The sequence below is a fragment of the Penicilliopsis zonata genome (assembly GCF_001890105.1).
Source record: "Penicilliopsis zonata CBS 506.65 unplaced genomic scaffold ASPZOscaffold_3, whole genome shotgun sequence".
NCBI lineage: Eukaryota > Fungi > Ascomycota > Eurotiomycetes > Eurotiales > Aspergillaceae > Penicilliopsis > Penicilliopsis zonata.
The window spans coordinates 1,833,859-1,852,728 of NW_019208913.1; the positions used below are offsets into that span (position 1 = coordinate 1,833,859).

Here is an 18,870-nt window from a genome sequence, read left to right on the forward strand (position 1 = left end):
AAATATGCACTACTGTGCTTTTCTACAAGGAATATCATCCTCGGGAAAAGAGAGGGAGGGGTCCAGGTGGCGACGCAGGTCGGCACCTTGCAACGGCTGAGGGATTCATTCAGCCTTGCTCAAGAATAGGACTGCAGTGAGCCCCGAAGAAAAAAAGGATTTGACCGCGAGTCATGGTTCTGGAATCACTTGTTAGCCTTTAATCTTTATAAGGATAAGCAAGCAGCAATGCGTAAAAATAATTTTCAGATAAAAGCCTTGTCAAAGGCGGTGGTCATCAATGTTAAAGTTCTGTTGACCGTCGTGATAAATAAAAGAAAAATCATCATTTTAAAGATACAGAGGGGGAGGAAGAGAATAGAAAGATAAGAGATAGATCTCTACTCACCATCTAATAAACAGCCTTGGCCTGTGGAATGACACGGAGTGGGTGTCGTTCCACAGGCTAAGGTGTACTGTAGTGTATACCACCATGGGAACCAGACCTAAATCGAGTGATAGGTCAGACCTCCAGAAATTACAAGGCAGTGCAGTATCGAGAAGATTTCGAAGAGATCAGTCTTGACAGGTGTCGTCTTTGCCAGAAATCTGACTTGGACATATGCTTGTCTTTATTGTGATGTCAAATCATCATGAAAGGGGTAGAGAGGCAATGAGCACATGGCGACATACAAGAGAAGTTCCTAATTTCGAGACGTTAACAATGGTTCTCAGCCACTTGAATGAGTAACAGTTCTCGAGTGGAGGATGTCAGAAAGGCATGAATGGTAAAAAAAAGAAGGTTGTCTGCATCGAAAACTCGAATAAGACTCGTCATCTAGGTAATCATCACAATGATTGGGTATGAGAATGAAGAAAACAAGATAAATACTAACCATTATCACCGACTAGGACCATACTCATAGCAAATGCTAGAACTAGCACTTTGGACGTCAGAACTCTTGCTAACTAAGATGACTATCGAGTGCGTATGAAAAGCAATGTATCTCAGTGGGCGAGGTTTTCTAGGCCTGCCGCAAAAAAGGCATATCCATCACGACCGGACGTCTGTCGGACGCCGTCGGAGCCCAGTGCCGCTTCATCTTCGGAGTGTATGAGGCAATGAACAAAAAATATTGTCTACTCACCCTAGCGGGGCAGATGGTCCATGCAAGACCGTATCCTAGATGACACTTAGGTATGTTAGCCACAATTCTATAACCAACAAACTCCGAGTAAACAGTAAAGTACAAGAAGGATCAGAAATAGCCATTAAATATCTTCAAGAGCCCGAAAGCCTCAGCCGGTAATTTCCAGCGTATATATTTCGCAATTGTTCATCATGATAGGGGAAAACGTGGACATAAGAAGAAGAAAAAACCAAGGGAAAACTCACTGTTTACGAAGAACTGGAAGGCTGATTATTGTATCAGGGTTAGTCCTAGACCAGACAATTAGTCCATGAATGCCACACTGAATATCAAGAGACATCGACAGCAGTGGGCAAGAGTTCAGCCTGACGTGCAAAAACCGAGTTTTCATTCCATTTAGGTCAAAGACTCTAGTTTGTATATGGTTGAAGTTGTCATCATAATAAGGGGGGGAAACCAGAGGGAAGAAAGAAGAGAAAAGGTTTGATGCTTACCACAACTCAGAGCACTGTCGAGAAAGTACATCCCCGAGTTAGTCACAGTCAATCAACAAGGCAGCATCGTAGAATCATGTCTAGATCCCAACTGTCCACCTCACTCATCAGTGTAGGCAGAAGATGAAAACAACCTGCTGGGTTGTTGTTGTGTGAAGTTGAAAACGTCGAGAGAAATGCGAAGCGAACTTTTTCAAGCTCCCCGCTAACCGAGCGGCTAGTCTTTTCCTGGGTTAGCGACACATATTACATAACATCTCATTATGTAACAGGGTCACCTGATCTACTTATCACCTGACAGCATTTATGCCTCAGGCCTCAGTATCCCATATCACGTGGTGTCTATGTTCCTGCCTTCCTGAGAGCGAAACACTTCAAGACTCCCTTCTCACGCAGAAACAGACGACTCTCTGACGATCGTACGCCAGATTCTCCCTCTCGAGACGGCTCTCCGTTGCGTCTGGCCTGGATTCCACTCTCAACGGCCTCTTCGACGTCTCCTATTGATGGAACTTCTCTGTCCGACCATACAAAACGGTTTCGTCTTTCCACCGCGATCCGTGGTCTAGGCAGCGGAAGCCATACCAAAGATTAATCATTATTTCTCTTACTCATCGGCTTCGTTCGTCTAGAACCTTTTCCCCCCATCCTCTTCCCCCCTTTCCCCCGCCGCTGCCTCCTGTTCTGAGTCCCAAATCGCGGGTCATCTCGGAGATTCGGCCAGTGCAAGAAAAGCAGCCGGGGCCGGCTGTAGGCGGGGACCTGTGGGAGGTACCCGTGACCTGGCCAACAGGTATTGTTCCCACCTATTCTCAGGTATCGGGTACTTGGTGGGCTCTGACGTTACCGTTATCCACCGGCAAAAGGTTTTGGGGGCAACTCACGCTCCCCCACATCCGGAGCACTGGAATGGCTCTTAAACAGCTGCTGGTCAGCTTCTGGGTTGGGTCCTGACTCCTGAGTGTTCGTCTCCGATCGTGTCTTTCTGTTTACCCTCGACCGCAATTGTCAAAAAGCTTCAAAAAACCCCTGGGTTGCTCTTGGCCTCCACCCCGCAGTCGATCTTGTGACGATATACAAAAGTATCACCCGAAGGGAACCGGGATCGTTGAAGACTGGCTCCGTTAAACCGAGGTTGGTACCGGTGTAACAGCTTAAAAGTCAGCTAAAGTCAGCTGGTGCTGCTCGAGAGACGTCGACTTCATTACATCACCCCAACAAGTTCCATCTATATAACCAGGAATATCTTCATACCATCATCATCATCATCAACAACATCATGGCGGCCAACGGAAGCGCTCCTCCCGTCGGACATGAGAACATCAACACCGACATCGTCACGCTCACTCGATTCCTGACTGAAGAACAGACGAAGCACCCGGAAGCCACGGGAGACTTCACGTAAGGCTAGCCCCGTGGATCTTGTACGAGAGAGATTATGATAAAACAGTGCTAACATGACGGCTGGCGTTGCAGACTCCTGTGCCATGCTCTTCAATTCTCCTTCAAGTCGATCGCATACTACATCCGTCGGGCCTCGTTGATTAACCTGACGGGGCTGGCGGGTTCGTCCAACACAACCGGAGACGACCAGAAGAAGCTTGACGTGATCGGGAACGATGTCTTCATCTCGGCCATGCGTGGCTCTGGCAAGTGCCGCATCCTCGTGTCCGAGGAGGAGGAAGAGGTGATTGTCTTCAACGAACACCCGCATGCACGGTACGCGGTTGTGTGCGACCCGATCGACGGGTCATCGAACCTCGACGCCGGAGTGTCGGTGGGCACGATCTTCGGCATCTTCAAGCTGCCAGAGTCGGTGACGGCCGAGACCACGGTCAGCGCACAGGACCTTCTCCGCGCGGGCACGGAGCTCGTTGCCTCGGGCTTCACCATGTACGGCGCCTCGGCGCAGCTGGTCATCACGATGCGCGGCGGCGGTGTCAACGGCTTCACTTTGGAGAACTCGCTGGGAGAGTTCATCCTGACCCACCCCAACATGCGTCTGCCCCCGAAGCGCGCCATCTACTCCGTCAACGAGGGCAACAGCATGTACTGGGATGAGTGGTGCACGCAGTACTTTCACGAGCTCAAGTTCCCTGGCGAGGGCCAGAAGCCATACAGCGCCCGCTACATCGGCAGCATGGTTGCCGACGCCTACCGTACCTTGCTCTACGGAGGTGTGTTTGCCTATCCGGCCGATAAGAAGAGCCCCAAGGGGAAGCTACGTATCCTGTACGAGTGTGCCCCAATGGCCATGGTCTTCGAGAACGCAGGCGGCCTCGCCGTCAACTCGCGCATGGAGCGCCTGCTCTCTGTCGTGCCCGAACACATCCATGACCGCAGCGGTGTCTTCCTTGGCTCCAAGGACGAAGTGCAGAAGATCATCGACACGTACACCCGCTTCAACAAATAAGTTCACCAGGGAAAAATAGGGGCGAGTTTCCTGTTTTATGACTTGATGTAAAACTTTTATATATATTTTAAAAAAAAAATTGGAAAAAAGTTATACAAAGAAAATATATGTACTACTGTAACCAGTGATAATTCAACAGTAATATATTTCTAGTCTACAAAGAATGACAGAAGTCAGATGTGACTCTTTAAGAAATAAAAAAAAAAAGAAAGAAACAAAAAAGGAACGTTTAATCGACCGGCTCGTCCTCGAGCAAGGTCTTGAAGCTAAAGGGGGTAAAGGCCAAGCCGTCACCCATGAAATGCTTGCTCATGGCTTCGACCCAGTGCAGACGCAGGGAGTGCAGCATGGCGGAGGTGCCCTCCATGACGCACAGAACGGCGATGGTCATGAGGAACCACATGAAGAAGGTGACGAAGATCATGATGGTGCGGACGGTGGGGTTCTCCTGGGAGAAGGCGGAGCCGAGGGTCATATCCCAGAGGACGATGGAGAGCTGCTGGTGGGCCAAGGACAAAGCCCACAGACGCAAGTAGGAGGCCGTGTGCGAGATACAGTTGAGGCAGAACTCGATGGTGTGGATGACCTGGTGGATCATGATCTCCGAGAAGTCGAACTCTTCGTGTTCCTCGTCGCCGTCGGCGCCCAGGTCCTGCGCGATCATGGCGACGCCCTCGCCGGCGTCGTCGCTGGCCAGGCTGTCGCGTGTGAGGGGGAGTCGGGCGTCATCCTCGTCCAGGGCGCTGACGCGCGAGTGCTCGCCCAGCCCACGGTAGCCCAGGGCACGCGCGCGGTTGTGCTCCCAGCGCAGATAGAAGGGCTTCAGGAACAGCATGATGGGCACCTGGCACACGGCTAGCAGGATGAGCACAACCTGCACAAACGCCTGGCCGGAGTACAGGGGCTCGGCCACCGTGCCGGGCGACAGAAACATGAAGATCAGCATGTTGAGCAGACCGGGCGGAGACTGCCCGCGGGCAGGCCAGTCCACGGACCACTTGTACACAATGGTGATGACCAGGTAGCCAAAGATGGACTGGAAAAAGATCATCCCAGGGATGAAGTTGCCCCAGACGTCGATCTTGGACTTGAAGTGGCGGGCATTGATATATTGCAGACACAACGCATATGTCATCTGTCTTGTTAGAGAAGAATTGAATAAAAAATATACACGTATGCGAGAGACTTACGTGAGCCCAGCCTAGGCAGATACTCATCTTCATCTTCAAGCTGTTGGTGAAGAGAAGAGAGTTGTCGGCCTCGTGCCAGTTCCAGTCCAAGCCAAAGGGATAGCGATAGCTGCTGTCGAGGGAGGCCTCGACGGCCTGGCCCGGGGTAATGTGCTCGGGCCAGTTCCACCCACTGGGGAACAAGTCAAGGGAGCGAGAGAAGATATCGTTGTAGATGAAACCGGTGTAGATGGAGAAGAGACCCATCATCAGCATGATATAGCGGCCGTAGAAGGCCATGTAGGTCAGTTCGTCGAGCTTGGTGCGAGCCAGTTGCTTCTCGAAGAAGATCATCGCGGTGGCGGCCATGGCCATCAGGAAGCCGTGGCCCATGTCACCGAACATGACGGCGAACAGGAAGGGGAAAGTGACGACGGTGTAGAGGCCCGGGTTGACCTCGGAGTACTTGGAGATACCGTAGGCGTTGACGATGGTCTGGAAGCCCTCGGTGAACTTGTTTGTGCGCATGTAGGTCGGGGGCGTCTTGTTGGTGCGGATCTGGTTGACGATGGTGGGCACGGTCAAGCCGGCGCGGTCGTTGACATCCTGCAGCGTAAGCTTGATGAGGGAGAGCGAGTTGGTCGGACACCACGCCTCGGCGATCAGGGTCTTGCGAGCCTGGTCATACGAGAACTTGTTGAGCGTGTCGTAGACGGCCTTCTCCTTCTTGACGATGATCATCCACGCGACAAGAGAACGGGCGATCTGGGAGAGCTCGCCGTCGAGGGTGTTCTTGGTGGTGTGGAGCACGTTGCCCACATCGCTCAGACGGGTATTGACCTCGTGGATCTGATCGCGGCGCAGCTCGCTGTTCTCGTCGACGCTGTACAGCGAAGCCCCCAGCGACTCGGAGATCTTGCGGATCTTGGCCAGAATCTGCCGGCCGTGGGCGAAAATAACAAAGACGTTCTTGTGGATCTCCTCGTTGGTCGCCGCGTCGATGATCGGCTCGGGGATCTCCGACTGATTCATGTACAGGTTACCGCGCAGCGTACGCCACAGGATGCGCTCAAAGGCACCAATCCGGTCCCGCGGGATGACACCTGCCACGAAGCCGATATTCATCTCCGTGAATGACTGCTGCTGGGGCTGGTGCTGGCTATGGCCGTGAGCGTCACCATTGGGCCGACTGGCGCCGCCGTGGTGCTCGACGTCACGGAGCAAGGGGGCTTCGTCGTTGTCGAAGGACTGCCGGATCTCCTCCGTATGGCTGTGGGCGCGGTCGAAGAAGCCGCCAGCTTCCTTGAGCACCCAGCGCCATTCGACCAGCTCGACCTCGCGCTTCTTGAGCGTTTCGTAGCTGTCGTTGAGCGAGACGATCCGCTGCTCCAGGCCCTCGCTCCGTTCCGCCAACTCGTCAATCTCCGACGCCAGCGGCGCGGCCAGTGTATCCGAAAAATCCGTCGACGGTCTCATGGGAATCGCTGCCTTGTCGATCTGAGCCCCGAAATACCGCAGCTGCCTCTCGACGTTATCTAACCGCCGGATCTCCTTGGTGAAGGTCCGCTGGAACGCGTTGGTCTCGGGGTTGAGCTACATCATCAGTACCTTACACAGTCAACCAAACCAAAAATAAAAAAAAAAAAAAAACATACATCTCTGAACTGCACCTGCCCCAGCTCTCCCAACGCACTGACGACCTCTCTCCCGATCTCGTTGGCGATGTAGAGCTGCGTGAGGCTCATATCCGCCGAGCGGAAGAAGGTGTCCTTGGGAGCCATGGCGGGCACCTAGGATGGAAAAATAGAGACAGCGGTAAATATCTCAGGCTGGAGTATAAATATAACGATGGTCCGGGTGCACACGTCGAGCCGTGACTGTCGTGACGTCGTCGCGTCTTTGTCTCCTGGTCGTTGTTGAGACTCGAGATACCTGGCGGTTTAGTCACGTGTGGCACGTGATATTACATAAGCGACAGGGCTACATGTGATATTACATAAGCAACAGGCTGTATACAAAGACACTTTATAGAGTAGACAATTTGATTAATTGATGAGTTACTTATTTATCTACTGCAATAGACTAGACTCATATACTCCGGCATAAGAGACATGGAACCAGAACATTGAATTATCTATAGCATCAGGCAAAATAGCTCTTCCACAGGACGCCCGAGAGGTCTTCTAGTTGATCTTGGGTAAAGGCCTAGAGGGTTAGTCATTCGCTTAAGATACAGATATACTTGGATGAAATGCTTGAGACTTACCTTGCAGTCGATATGCCACGTATCCTGCCTCGTCTTCTTGAACTCGCTAATGATGGATTTCACACTCGACCCGACGATCCCCGGATCACTGGCGGCGCGGATGCTGAGCGTGGTGAGGGCGTCGGGCATCCAGCGCGGCGGTGGGCTGTTATAGGGGAACGCTTGGATCAGGGCACCCAGCCCGAGGACGGCGCCGTGGCGGACGAGGATGAGCCGGGTGTGTTCTGGGGTCGGGGTGCCGGCGCCCGAGGAGACGACCGAGGAGAGACCCGAGCGGGCGGCGTGACGTGGTTTCTTGGGCAAGGGGTTCTCGATGAGGGTGGTTGTGAACCGCTGCTGGAAGCGCTGGACCATCATCTCGCGCAGCTGCATGGGCGAGCAGCGGATCATCCCAGACAGGGTGGCGGAGGCCCCGGCGCGGACCTCGTGCTGGGGATCCTGCAACATGCTGGCGATGCATTCGAACAGGCGTTCGCGGTCCGTGGCCGAGAGCAGGAACAGGCGCCGGAAGTAGATGATCTGGATGTTGATCATGACGCGCAGGCGCTGGTGCCACGAGGGCGACGTCTGTCCGATCTGGATCAGCGACTGGATAAAGGCCGAGTTGGTCTCGGCCGGGTAGGGGATGTTGGGCAGATGGCGGAAGACGTGGTAGGCAAGCGACTGCAGCTCCGGGTCCTCCTTGACGTCCATCATGTGCAGCAGCTGGCCCGTAAACACGTCCGGGAAAAAGGGGACCAGCTGCGTGCACTCGTGCGACGAGAGCGTCGAGTCCAGCCAGAGCAGCACCGTCTTGCTGCCGGACGTATACGGTGATGGGGTCTGCTGCCCCGCGGGCCGGGCCTGGCGCCACTGTTCCAGCCGCTCGAAAACCTCACGCAGGGTGCTTGTGAAGTCCTCGGTCGGCTGGTAAGGGTAAGTGCCCACCGAGGAGGCGTCCTGCTGGGCCTGCACCAGCGCGGCAATGTCGCGGTACGACTCGTGGTAGCGCGTGCGCCAGATGGTGGCCAGCGTCTGGCCGATGGCCTCGCGGACCCCCTTGTACGGGTGGTCGAGGTGGGCGAGGAAGTCGGCGACGATCGGCTTCTCCAGCTGGAAGTGCCAGCCCGCGTCGATGATGCACTGGTGCAGCAGGTTGATCTTGGAACTCTCCTTGAAGGCGGCGTTGGTGGACATGTCGAGCCGGAAGCTCGCCAGCCAGTCGACCAGCGGCCAGGCCCGCCGCGGGTCGCGGCACTGCAGCACCATGTGCAGGAAGGTGGTCCAGTAGCCCGAATTCTCGGGCGTCAGGCCGTCCGTGAAGATCTTGCGCACGATGGGGAACGCATACTCCCACACCAGGGTGCGCTTCTCCACGCTGGAGTCCGTGACGGAGCTGATCAGGGCGCCCAGGATCTCCGCCGTCGCGCGGTGCTGGTGCTTGTCGCTGCCGTCCTCGAAGACGGCCTCGATCTCCTCCTGGACGTCGGCGAAGGAGGCCGCCGTGAGCCCGTCCCGGAGCATGAGCTCAAACGCATAGAGCAGCATCATCGCGCACGGCATGCGGAACTTGTCCGCCGAAGGGTCGCGCGGCTCTTGCTTCAGATACATGAAGAACTTGGAGAACCAGTCGCGCGTGAACAGCTGGCCCATGTGCGTGCGAATCTTCCACTCCACGCCGTCGTACTCGATGTCCCGCTGCACGTTGGCCCGGTACGCCGGCATGTTCGAGGCCCAGACCAGCCAGCCCGGGAAATCGTGGTCGACGTAGTACTCGGCCTCTGGTTTGGCAAACCCAGCCAGGTACGCCTCGGTCCACCCTTCTTCGTGGCGCTTGGTGGCCACCTGCAGTTTCGAGGGAAATGTCTGATGGCCGAGGATGTACTTCTTGTAGTCGTGGCCGCAGATGGCCCGCACATCGATCATGGTGAAGAGCGCGATCAGAGCCTGCGAGTACATGCCACGCAGGCCCGGATGGTCATCGATCGACCCCATCGTGACCAGGTCCACCAGGTTCTCGCTCGCAATGTAGTCGAACCGCAGGCCCATGGTGATCACTATCGTGGCGGCGCGGCTGGCGATCTTCCAGTGCGCCACGCGCGCCAGGTTCACCAGCTGCTCCGCCAGATCGGCCTTCTTCTTCTCAATCACCACCCGCTTCCTGTTGATGCTCTTGCGTTTCCGCTCAATCTCATCTTTGATCTCGCTGGCTGCTTGCGGGTCCTTGCCGCCCCCGTCCACATCTTCAGGAGGAGCAATCGCCTCCACGATGTCCCGGTCCAGAATGGCCATCCGTTCCATGGCCCGCCCGTAGTCCATGACCTGGAAGACGGCGCTGGAGCAGATCTTCTGAACAGAGGGGCGGTCGATGGCGCTGGCGTCGATGAACGTGCGGATGAGGGCGGGCGCGTACTTCCAGTGCCGGCCGACCGTCTTGGCCAGACTGCTGAGGAGGAGCGTGTACAGCGCTCCCTTGATGCGGGCGTGATCGTTCTCCTTGACCCCCCTCTGTAGGGCTCGTAGCAAGGGTGGGATCACCAGTAGCCGGGAGCCCCAGATGGCCCGGAGAGCGGACTCGCCCGCGCTCTGTGCGTTACGGCGTGTCTCGGTGTAGAGCGAGACGCACGACTCGGCCAAGTCCAGCAGGAGGACCTCGTCCAGCGCCGAGCGCGGGCGCGGGGCCGCGTTGTGCCGCAGCCGTTGCAGATGGTACACGTTCGCCCGACGGACCAGCAGTGGGCGTGGGTAGTCCTTGCGGATGCCGCTCATCTTGTACGGATGGATGTCCGCGGCCAGGAGGCGGGTGACGCGGTCGAGGACGTGTGCGGATCGCTCGATTCCCACGTCGATGAACCAGGACCGGTAGGCGGAATACAGCGCCCCGAAACACGGCACGTCGTCCTCCTGGTTCTCCGTCAGGAACCGGTGTACCTCGTGCAAGACATGGCCGGCCCGTTCGCGCAAGGCATGGATGGAGACGTAGAGCGGATCGTTCTCCCTCTCGGGGAGTGGATATCCCGCCGGGTATGAGAAGGTCTCTCGGATGGTTGCCTCGTCGGAGCTATCGAGCGAAGCGTCCGAATCGATATCTTCATCTTCATCATCATTGTTGTTATTCGATGACTCTATACCATTCGCCATTTCCACGTCTCCAGAAGATGCGGACCCTGTTTGCCCCTCTGGGCCGCTGTCCTTGGTGGTGGTGGTGGCGGCCGCGGCCGCCGCCGCCTGGGAATCAAAGAGCATCGAGATGCCGGACAGGATCAACCGCAAGAGAACGAGGTTTCGGGTGACCTCATCGGACCAATCTTTACCGCTACCATCACGTTTCACGCTGGAGGTCTCGTTGACGAGTCCCGTGAGATGTTTCAGGGCCGACTCGGCCTGGTTGGAGAACAGGTCGACGGCGAACTCGAGTTCCTCCCGTTGAGGGACGTGCCACTTGATCGTCAGCTTCTGCAGGTCCTGCCGGTAGCTCCAGAGTTCCGGGCCGATGCCGCGGGCGACGACGTCTGGCTCGTAGAGGGCATAGTCCATGGTGTAGGTGCCCGTCAGGTTGAGGAGCAGATGGTGGATGAAGTTGGAGATGTGGACGGTAGGGATGCCGCGGCACTTGTCCTGCATGTAGACGGCGATCTCGAAGAGCTCCTGGCGGTGGGCGAGCACGGCGTCGCCGACATGGACGACGCACATGCTGAGCATGCTGATGTTCCAGACGAGACCGCGGTCGCGGGGCAGGACGTCGGTGCCGGTGGTACGGGTCGAGCCGGCGCCGTTGTCGTCGATCTCGGTGCGGATGGCCTGGATGAGGACGGGGATGAAGCGCTTGAGAGCCTTCTCCGGGTGGACCTTGCAGACGGCGTTACAGATGAAGGCCATGGCGTCACGGGCCTGGTGGATGACATGGTTGGAGATGAAATCCACGATCTTGGAGAGGGCGATGTCGTAGTACTCCGGGGAGAGCGAGGCCAGCAGCGGCATGAACGTCGCAGGCAGGGTGTTGACGATGTTCTCCTCGGGGGAGCCGTTGCGGACGCGCGAGACGTCGGGAAGGTTCTCCAGCAGGGTGAAGACGCGGCCGAGGAAGGAGATGATGAAGTCGCCAAAGTTACAGGTGGAGGAGCGCAGGATCATCTCCTCGGTCTCGTCGGGCAGGTCGGTGTCGTAGTTGAGCTGGATGTCGACGCCGTCCCTCTCCATGCGTTCCATCTCGCCGGCGATCCAATCGAGGACGAGCATGTCGCAGTTGACGTCATCGCGGCCCTGGGTCAAGTCGGCCATGGGGATATTGTAGCAGGCGGACTGGATGAAGGAGAGGGCGTGCAGGGACTTTTCGAGGTCGTTGGCGTCGATGCCCGGGAGCGCCAGGCCCAGCAGGGTGGTCATATGGCAGCGGTAGCCCTTGGTGCGGGTGATGACGCGGGCGAGGACCTGCAGGGCGCGGAGAGAGGAGGTGGTGCGGTGGACCTCCACCAGGCCCTGCAGCGAAGGGTAGATGCGCTGGAGGGCGCCCGGGAGGATGAGATGGGGTTCGAGGTAGGCCAGGCTCTGCAAGGTGGAGAGGGAGAAGGTCATGGCGGTGCTGCTCTTGGCGTAGATGCCCATGAAGATGACGTCGCGCAGGCAGAGGACGAAGCGGCGCTTCAAGGGCTCGGTCAGGCGGCGCTCCGGGGGCACGTCCATCTCGCCGGTCTGTTCGCGGTTCCAGCGCATGACGAAGAAGTCGGCGAGGTAGTAGACGAGTTGGGCGAGGGTCTTGGTCCAGCTGCCGGAGTTGGAGGGGTGGAAGAAGGTCTCGACGGCCTGGATGAGACCCTCGAGCTGGGCCAGGACCGAGTCCTCGGCGTCGAGGCAGGCGGGGGACAAGGACATGACGACCCAGCGGGCGATGTGGTGTGCGACGGGATGCTTCCTGGAGTCCCGGTCGAGCATGATGCCCAGACCCGACGAGATGTCGACGAGGGCACTGTAGGGCGAGGTGGACTGGCCGACGGGGATCTCGAGCAAGCGCAGGATGGCGGTGAAGATCAGGGCCGACTGGTCCCTGGTGAAGATGCCGTACTCGGAGAAGGAGACCTGTGCGGCGGGCAGCGAGTCTCGGGCGAGGCGGGAGAGAAAGTCGAGGAAGGTCATGTCGAAGGTCTTGGAGCGGCTGACGAGCGACCAGAGGTGGAAGTAGGTGGGCAGGAAGCGCTGGGGCTGTAGATCCTCGCGGCCGGGCGGTGCGGGCGAGGTGGGCAGCATCAGGTTGATCAGGCCCGCCACGACGAAGGCGCCCTCGGAGAAGGAGGTGGTGTAGTGAGGGAGGAACTCGTCGAGCATGGCGGGCAGCTCGCACGGATCAAAGTACAGCTGGGCAAAGGCACACAGCTTGGTCAGGGTCTTGATGTTGCGTTTCAGGTTGGTCGAATGGACCAGGCCGGACTCGGTGGGCAGCACAAAGGACTTGAGCTCTTTGTACAATGGGTTCCAGTCGAGGACGAGGTCTTTGACGGGGCGAAGGTAATGCTTGCGTCTGTGACTGTCAGCTTCTCTCTTCTCTTCTCTTCTCTCAACATAAAACTCAACATGACTAATAACCTACTTTGTGAGCAGCATGAACATGCTGGCGAAGCGTTCCGCAACATTCGGATCGATGCCCGGAGCCAAAGCGAGCTCGTAGTAGAGACGGACGAGATTCGTACGGTCCCGGCGGTTGGGATCGAACTTGAGGGAGAGCCAGCCACGCAGCTCACGGGTCCAATGAGCCGCGCCGGGGCTAAAGTCGCCCGCCTCGACGGCGATGTACAGGTGTTTGAGGATCTCGCGGAGGCTTCCCTGGCGGTCGTGCTCCTGCTCGAGCGGATAGGGCAGATAGTCGAAGTACGGGTACGTCCGCGGGCGGACGCGGGCCTTCTGCTCGCTCTCGCCGTTCACCACGGCGGGCTCGCCGCCGGGCGAGGTCGCTCGCGAGAGCTCATGGCCGTGGTGGAAGTTCTCCGCCGTGGGGATGGCCTTGGGACCGGGGTGGTCCATCTTGGTGTTCTTGGTGACGCTGTGATTGCTGGAGGAGGAGTCCCGTCAGTCCAGCTGGTTCAACCACACAACGCACAGAAAGAAAACAAGCGAGAAAAGCGAGGGATGATGGACAGATACCGATAACAGACACGCCAGTCGATAGATGAAGATTAAAAAAGACGTACGAATGCTCAATCAAAGCTCTTGTCCGTGCTCGCATGAGCTCCGCAGCAGCGGCAATCAGCAGGCCTCGCAGGCGCCAGACACAGGCATCAGCTGCAGCAAAACATGCAACACGCCTCTCTCTCGCAAGCAAACACTCGGATCCTGACGCCAACTCGAGCAGTCGGGATGCTGGACAGCTGGTGATGGGGGAGGTGTTGGAGGTGGTGGTTGCTGGGCGAGAGTTGAGGTTGCGGGCGGTGGACCTTCAGCGGGTGGATGACATAATTCCACGTAACGAGAACCTTACGATTGCAGGTTTGGTAGAAAGTAGAAAGTATTTAATATGATAACATAAGGGAGAATCTAGAATATATAGAGGGAAAGTGAAGTGAAGTGAAGTGAAGTGGAAGTTTTTGTACGGGTTATATCTACATTGCCACCAGGCAGGCAGACGCATACGCAATACGATCAAGCTGGCGGGAGAAAAGAGCCGTACAGCCCGGCCTGGACCAGCGCGTAGACGGTTATCAGTCGGATGGTCGGCGTGGCCCCGCGACGGCCGTGGACTGCCTGGTGGGCGAGATACCAGTACCAGACGGGGTACCCGGACGAAATACGGTTGATGGTCTGGACGTGGTAGCTTGTCAGGGCCAGCAGGGCCAGCAGGCCCTGCGGGATAGCCAGCTGGGCAAGTAGCCAAGGCTGGCGGCGAGAGATGGGAGAGGAAGTCGACACTCCCCACCGGGCCGACAGGGCGAGGATGACCAGCATGGGGGTCGCGAGCAGAAACAGAGGAATGTTGGAAACGGTCCAGTACCGGAGGAAGCCGACGTTCCTTTTCTACGTTAGATGTGATGACTACAAGTTGAAAGGAAGCTTGCCTTCTTCGACTCACCAATACTCTTCTTGAACCCAGGCGTAGATGCTCGGAAGGGCTTGTTGGCACCACGGACGGGGTGTGTCGGTGAGACAATAGTCGCGGTAGGCGAGCAGCTGGGGACCGACAAAGCCCAGGGCGACAAGACACCCTCCGATCACGATGAGCAGCAGCCGGGCCAGCGCCGCGACGGAGCAGCCATGAACGACGAGCGCGTGCAACTCGCGCACGGCGTCCGAGGCGAACAGGAAGCCACTGAGGATACCATTGCTGCGGACGGTGGTCGCCACGGCGAACAGGGCTGCGGCGCCCAACAGACGTCCGACTCGGCGGGGACCCGTCGAGGAGGAGTAGACGTAGTATCCGGCGAAGTTGAGCAGGGCAAAAAGGGGCTCGCCGTAGGGAGCGGAGAGAAAGGCACCGGCGGGGGTGATGATATGCAGGGCGGCTGCCAGCAGGCAGACGCGCTCTTTTGCAGGCGTGTCACGGCCTAGCACGGTGACCGACAGGCCGTACAGGACCAGGACAGAGAGGTAGTGAGAGAGATGCGAGAGAGCGACGCCCACGAGGGCAATTTCGGAGGGGGAATCGGACTGGAGGCCTATCCAGCTGTCAGTCAGTTGTCTTGCCATGCCACTGTAGACCCTTGCAGGGAAAATACCTGCCGAAAGCCATCCTAGCAGACGGGGATACCCAAACGCCCATTCCTGCTCGAAAACGTACCCCTGCTCGGCAATGTGAACAAAATAGACCGGGTCCCAACGCACCAGGTTCCGGAGGGAGCCGATTCCCGCCAGCAGGGTCGTCGAGGTGTCATATCCAGGCCCTGGACAGGCAGCGAGGACGAGCAGCAGCAGGAGCTTCCACAGAGCAAAAGCAACGGTCAAGCTGCGGAGGGGGCGGTGCCTCTGCAACAGGTTACCCATTGGGATAGTCAAAGGCACATTCTTGACTCTGACAGTGGAACTGGTGACCGTAGCCAACAGGTCCCAGGAGTTTTGTTTGGATGAGCTGATTGTTGTTTCCTGTCCATATGCTGACTAATTGCTGACTAATTACTGACTAGGTTGATGACTCAGTGCTTAGTAACGTGCTTACTAACACAGTCGTTGGTTGCTCCGTATTCCGTATCCGTATTTCGTATCCAGTCTCCGATCTCAGTTTAACAGCAGAAACGCAACAGGCTGACTTGTGTCTATACTGTAGTACTCTCTATACTACTCTCTCTCTACACTATGTAGTACTCTACACTATGTAGTACTTTCTATACTACTGACTCACGCCGCATCCGGCGGACACGGAAGACGGAGGCCGCGACGCCGAACGGAGCGGCATCTGCAAAGCCCGAGCACAAAAGCCGAGATTTTACGCTATGCTGTTTCTGTGAGCATAAACACTGTATGCAGCAGCACATAATACATAACCAGTACATAACTATCCAGGCATAAAACCTCCCTCTCAGCCCTACCGTGATTATTATGAACAGCGACAGAGACATAGAGAAAACTGGCATTTATGAGTAAAGTAGTTAGGAAATCAATTGGTCAAACAAATCAGATATTTTTTTCTTGCCACCAACTAATCATGACGCAGCATAGAAATACGTAATACAATGTAGAGATAGAGTTGTAACTATTTATATGATGACAAGGTACGTCTTACTATACAGTTACTACTGTTTCTGCTACCTTCAGGTTCATTATTATTATTTAGTGTCGGTGTAGCCATAAGAGAGAAAAAAAAAAAAAAAAATAGGAAAAAAAAAAGAATCTTTCAGCCTGATCCGTTCAGCTTCCAAACCTCCTCCCTTTCAACTCCCTCCTTCAAGGGGCTGGCATCCCAGACAACCCGGTGGTAAGCAGACCCAGAGAATGGATCAGAATAATACGAAGCCACTAATCATGCCGATCGATCGTCGTCCAGCTTGTCAGCTTGTCAACTCGTCAACTCGTCAGCTTGTCAGCTCGTCAGTTGAAACGACTCACCTACCTTGTTGGTACTAGGTGCTGCTGCTATACGGAGTACGTCGTACGTCGTACGAAAGCGACACTGGAGCTGCTTGCGTCGCCCCCACTGCTGGAGACTGGAGTCCATCTGCCGAGAAATAAAGCATGCCAATGGGAAGAAAGGAAGGAAATAAGATTCCCTTCGGTCTCGGTCTTTAAAACATCTCCTTCGGCCGCCCTGTTGTGTCCCGCCTGCGTGCCAGGCTGACTGTCCCTTACTTGTATGCCCCTCCATACTCTAGGTGCTCGATTATTATTGAGGGAAGGCTTACGGAGGATAACTGGGCCAGGCAGATTTCTTCGTCTCACTGCTACTTTCTTGTCTCACGCTCTTTTGCTGCTGAATGTGCTGGCACACCAGTATCCATTTCATACCACACTCGACACTTCTACTCGACACTTCTACATATACTCTACCATGAGTAAATAGGCATGCTGTTCAATCTTGGTTTGACTGTGGACGCCGCAGCCCACCACCCCTCCACGCCCGAAGCGACGACCTCCTCGTCCAAGCTGGCGTTCGCTCGCCTCCCCTCGATCGGTCTGGGGGCTCTCTGGAGCAAGCACCAGACCCAGCAGACATCACAGACCGTCCGTGACGACCACGAGAACAACTGCGATGGCGGAAACAATCCAGAGGAAGGGAGTTCTTCAAGCTCAGGGGGATCAGGAACGCCTGGCGGCGCAGGCACATGCACGATCGCCCTCGACACCCCGCGCAAGCCCTCGGTGGCCAGGTCCAAGGTCTCGTACCAGCTGGCGCACCCGGCGAGCAATGCGCGCCATAAGCGGTTGCGCATGCGGCCCCGACTGTTGCTGCAGGTCCAGCAGCTGTCCAACACCTCGCGCCCCATCCCCATCATCGACGTGCTGCCCTCGAGCGTGTTTCTACCACGTCTGGCCCGCAAGTTCCCTGCCATCTTCCGGGGGAAGAACAGACTGGGTCCCAACGACTTGATCCTGGTCACCAGCGAGCTGTACGACCGGTCGGAACAGTCGGGTTCGGAAGAGGAGTACAATAATATTACTACTACAAGCAATGACCGCGACGTCGTCGCAACCATCTGCCAGCTGGATGCCCGCGCTCGCGGCAAGGCGGAGATCTGTCTCAACCACGGACCCGTCTGGGAGGCTACACCCTTGGCCACCGGTTCGTACGAGTTTGTCGCCCAGACCAGCAGCGGCGTGCAGACCATCCGTTGGGTTCTGCGCCCGGGGAGCAAGCGTAGCAGCCGTAACACACCAACTCTTAACAGCTTGAATAACAACAACAACAACAACAACAACAATAACAATAACAGCAATAACAATAACAATAGCAGTGTGTCTTCCGACGACGGCAAACGCTTCACTTTCAGCGTGATCGACCCCAACTCGCGCCGCCACCCGGTCATCGCCTCGATGACCCGCAACCATCTGGACGTGTACGACCGGTACTCTCTCCCCTCTGCTGCATCTAATGTGCCGCTCTCGCCCAGCTCGGCCATGTCGGTGATCAGCGACGCCTCGGATCTCGAGGCCGTCCCGATCGGCACAGACGACGACCTGCGCGCCCTGATTCTCGTTACGGGGATCTGGGTTGCTTTCCGCGAGGGTTGGTCAAATACGTTTTCCTATGACGATTCCTCCTCGAAACTCTGTCCTCGAGAGAGGGGGAGTAGCATAAGTACCAGCATCGGCATGGGTACGACGAGTACACCAGATGCTCAGACCGAACCCACCAGTCCAACAAACCGCTACTCAACCCCCAGTATCAGTCGACGCACCACTCTCTCCGAAAACACAAGCAAACCCAACCCGTTTGGCAGCCTGTCGCGCCGGTCGAACTCGACGGGCGCCTTCCGCGGCGAGAACTCCAACGCCGCAGCCCTGAATCGGCACAGCATGTTTGAATCCACGGCGCAGTCTCCCTTCAAAGTCGGAGGGAGTACCCGTTCCCGCCACCGTGTCGAAGACATGTATACCGTGGTAGAACCTTCTGACGCTCTAGAAGAGCAGCAGGAGCAGCAGCAGGAGCAGGAGCAGCAGCAGGGATTCCCAGAGCAGGGAGAAGAGAAAAAACTCTCGCGGTCGAAGAGCAGGAGGCGGCGCCTCGGGGGGATTTTTGATTTTTTAACGCGTCGAGCTCGTTGACTACGATATGATCACTCTACTCTACTTGCCTTCTTCATCCAGAACAGGAATATTAACTGTAGTTACTATGTATATGTATATGTACTTTGACCGTACGACCGGCAAACCCTCGGACCCGAAGAGGCTAGTTTCGGCCGAACGGTGGACACATGGACAGATTGATTTAATCCCTCTCTATTCTCTATTCTCTATTCATTTTTTCTATTCTCTATTCTCTTTCTATTCTTCTCTATTCCTTCTC

The 18,870-nt window shown here is 56.3% G+C and overlaps 5 protein-coding genes across 5 annotated transcripts; 2 read left to right on the forward strand and 3 right to left on the reverse strand.

Moving 5' to 3' along the window:
* Positions 1-2,903: 2,903 nt before the first annotated feature.
* Positions 2,904-4,037, forward strand: ASPZODRAFT_14170 (hypothetical protein; the record flags this gene model as incomplete). The annotated part of the gene is made up of 2 exons (XM_022724774.1): positions 2,904-3,025; positions 3,101-4,037. 2 exons carry the CDS (start codon positions 2,904-2,906, stop codon positions 4,035-4,037), a joined length of 1,059 nt encoding a protein of 352 aa, XP_022583964.1.
* A 229-nt stretch (positions 4,038-4,266) lies between these two features.
* Positions 4,267-6,987, reverse strand: ASPZODRAFT_60505 (hypothetical protein; the record flags this gene model as incomplete). The annotated part of the gene is made up of 3 exons (XM_022728924.1): positions 4,267-5,172; positions 5,228-6,799; positions 6,862-6,987. The coding sequence occupies 3 exons, from the start codon at positions 6,985-6,987 to the stop codon at positions 4,267-4,269; spliced, it is 2,604 nt and encodes an 867-aa protein (XP_022583965.1).
* Positions 6,988-7,348: 361 nt separating this feature from the next.
* ASPZODRAFT_164964 (hypothetical protein) lies at positions 7,349-13,710 on the reverse strand (the record flags this gene model as incomplete). The annotated part of the gene is made up of 3 exons (XM_022726692.1): positions 13,036-13,710; positions 7,473-12,966; positions 7,349-7,411 (listed from the first exon to the last, which is right to left on the reverse strand). Exons 1-3 carry the CDS (start codon positions 13,464-13,466, stop codon positions 7,349-7,351), a joined length of 5,988 nt encoding a protein of 1,995 aa, XP_022583966.1. The 5' UTR covers positions 13,467-13,710.
* Positions 13,711-14,081: 371 nt separating this feature from the next.
* Positions 14,082-15,416, reverse strand: ASPZODRAFT_60509 (hypothetical protein; the record flags this gene model as incomplete). Its single annotated transcript, XM_022728925.1, has 3 exons — positions 14,082-14,448; positions 14,509-15,091; positions 15,176-15,416. The coding sequence occupies 3 exons, from the start codon at positions 15,414-15,416 to the stop codon at positions 14,082-14,084; spliced, it is 1,191 nt and encodes a 396-aa protein (XP_022583967.1).
* Positions 15,417-16,928: 1,512 nt separating this feature from the next.
* On the forward strand, positions 16,929-18,629 carry ASPZODRAFT_61189 (hypothetical protein; the record flags this gene model as incomplete). The annotated part of the gene is made up of 2 exons (XM_022728975.1): positions 16,929-17,091; positions 17,167-18,629. 2 exons carry the CDS (start codon positions 16,929-16,931, stop codon positions 18,627-18,629), a joined length of 1,626 nt encoding a protein of 541 aa, XP_022583968.1.
* Between the last annotated feature and the right edge of the window lie 241 nt (positions 18,630-18,870).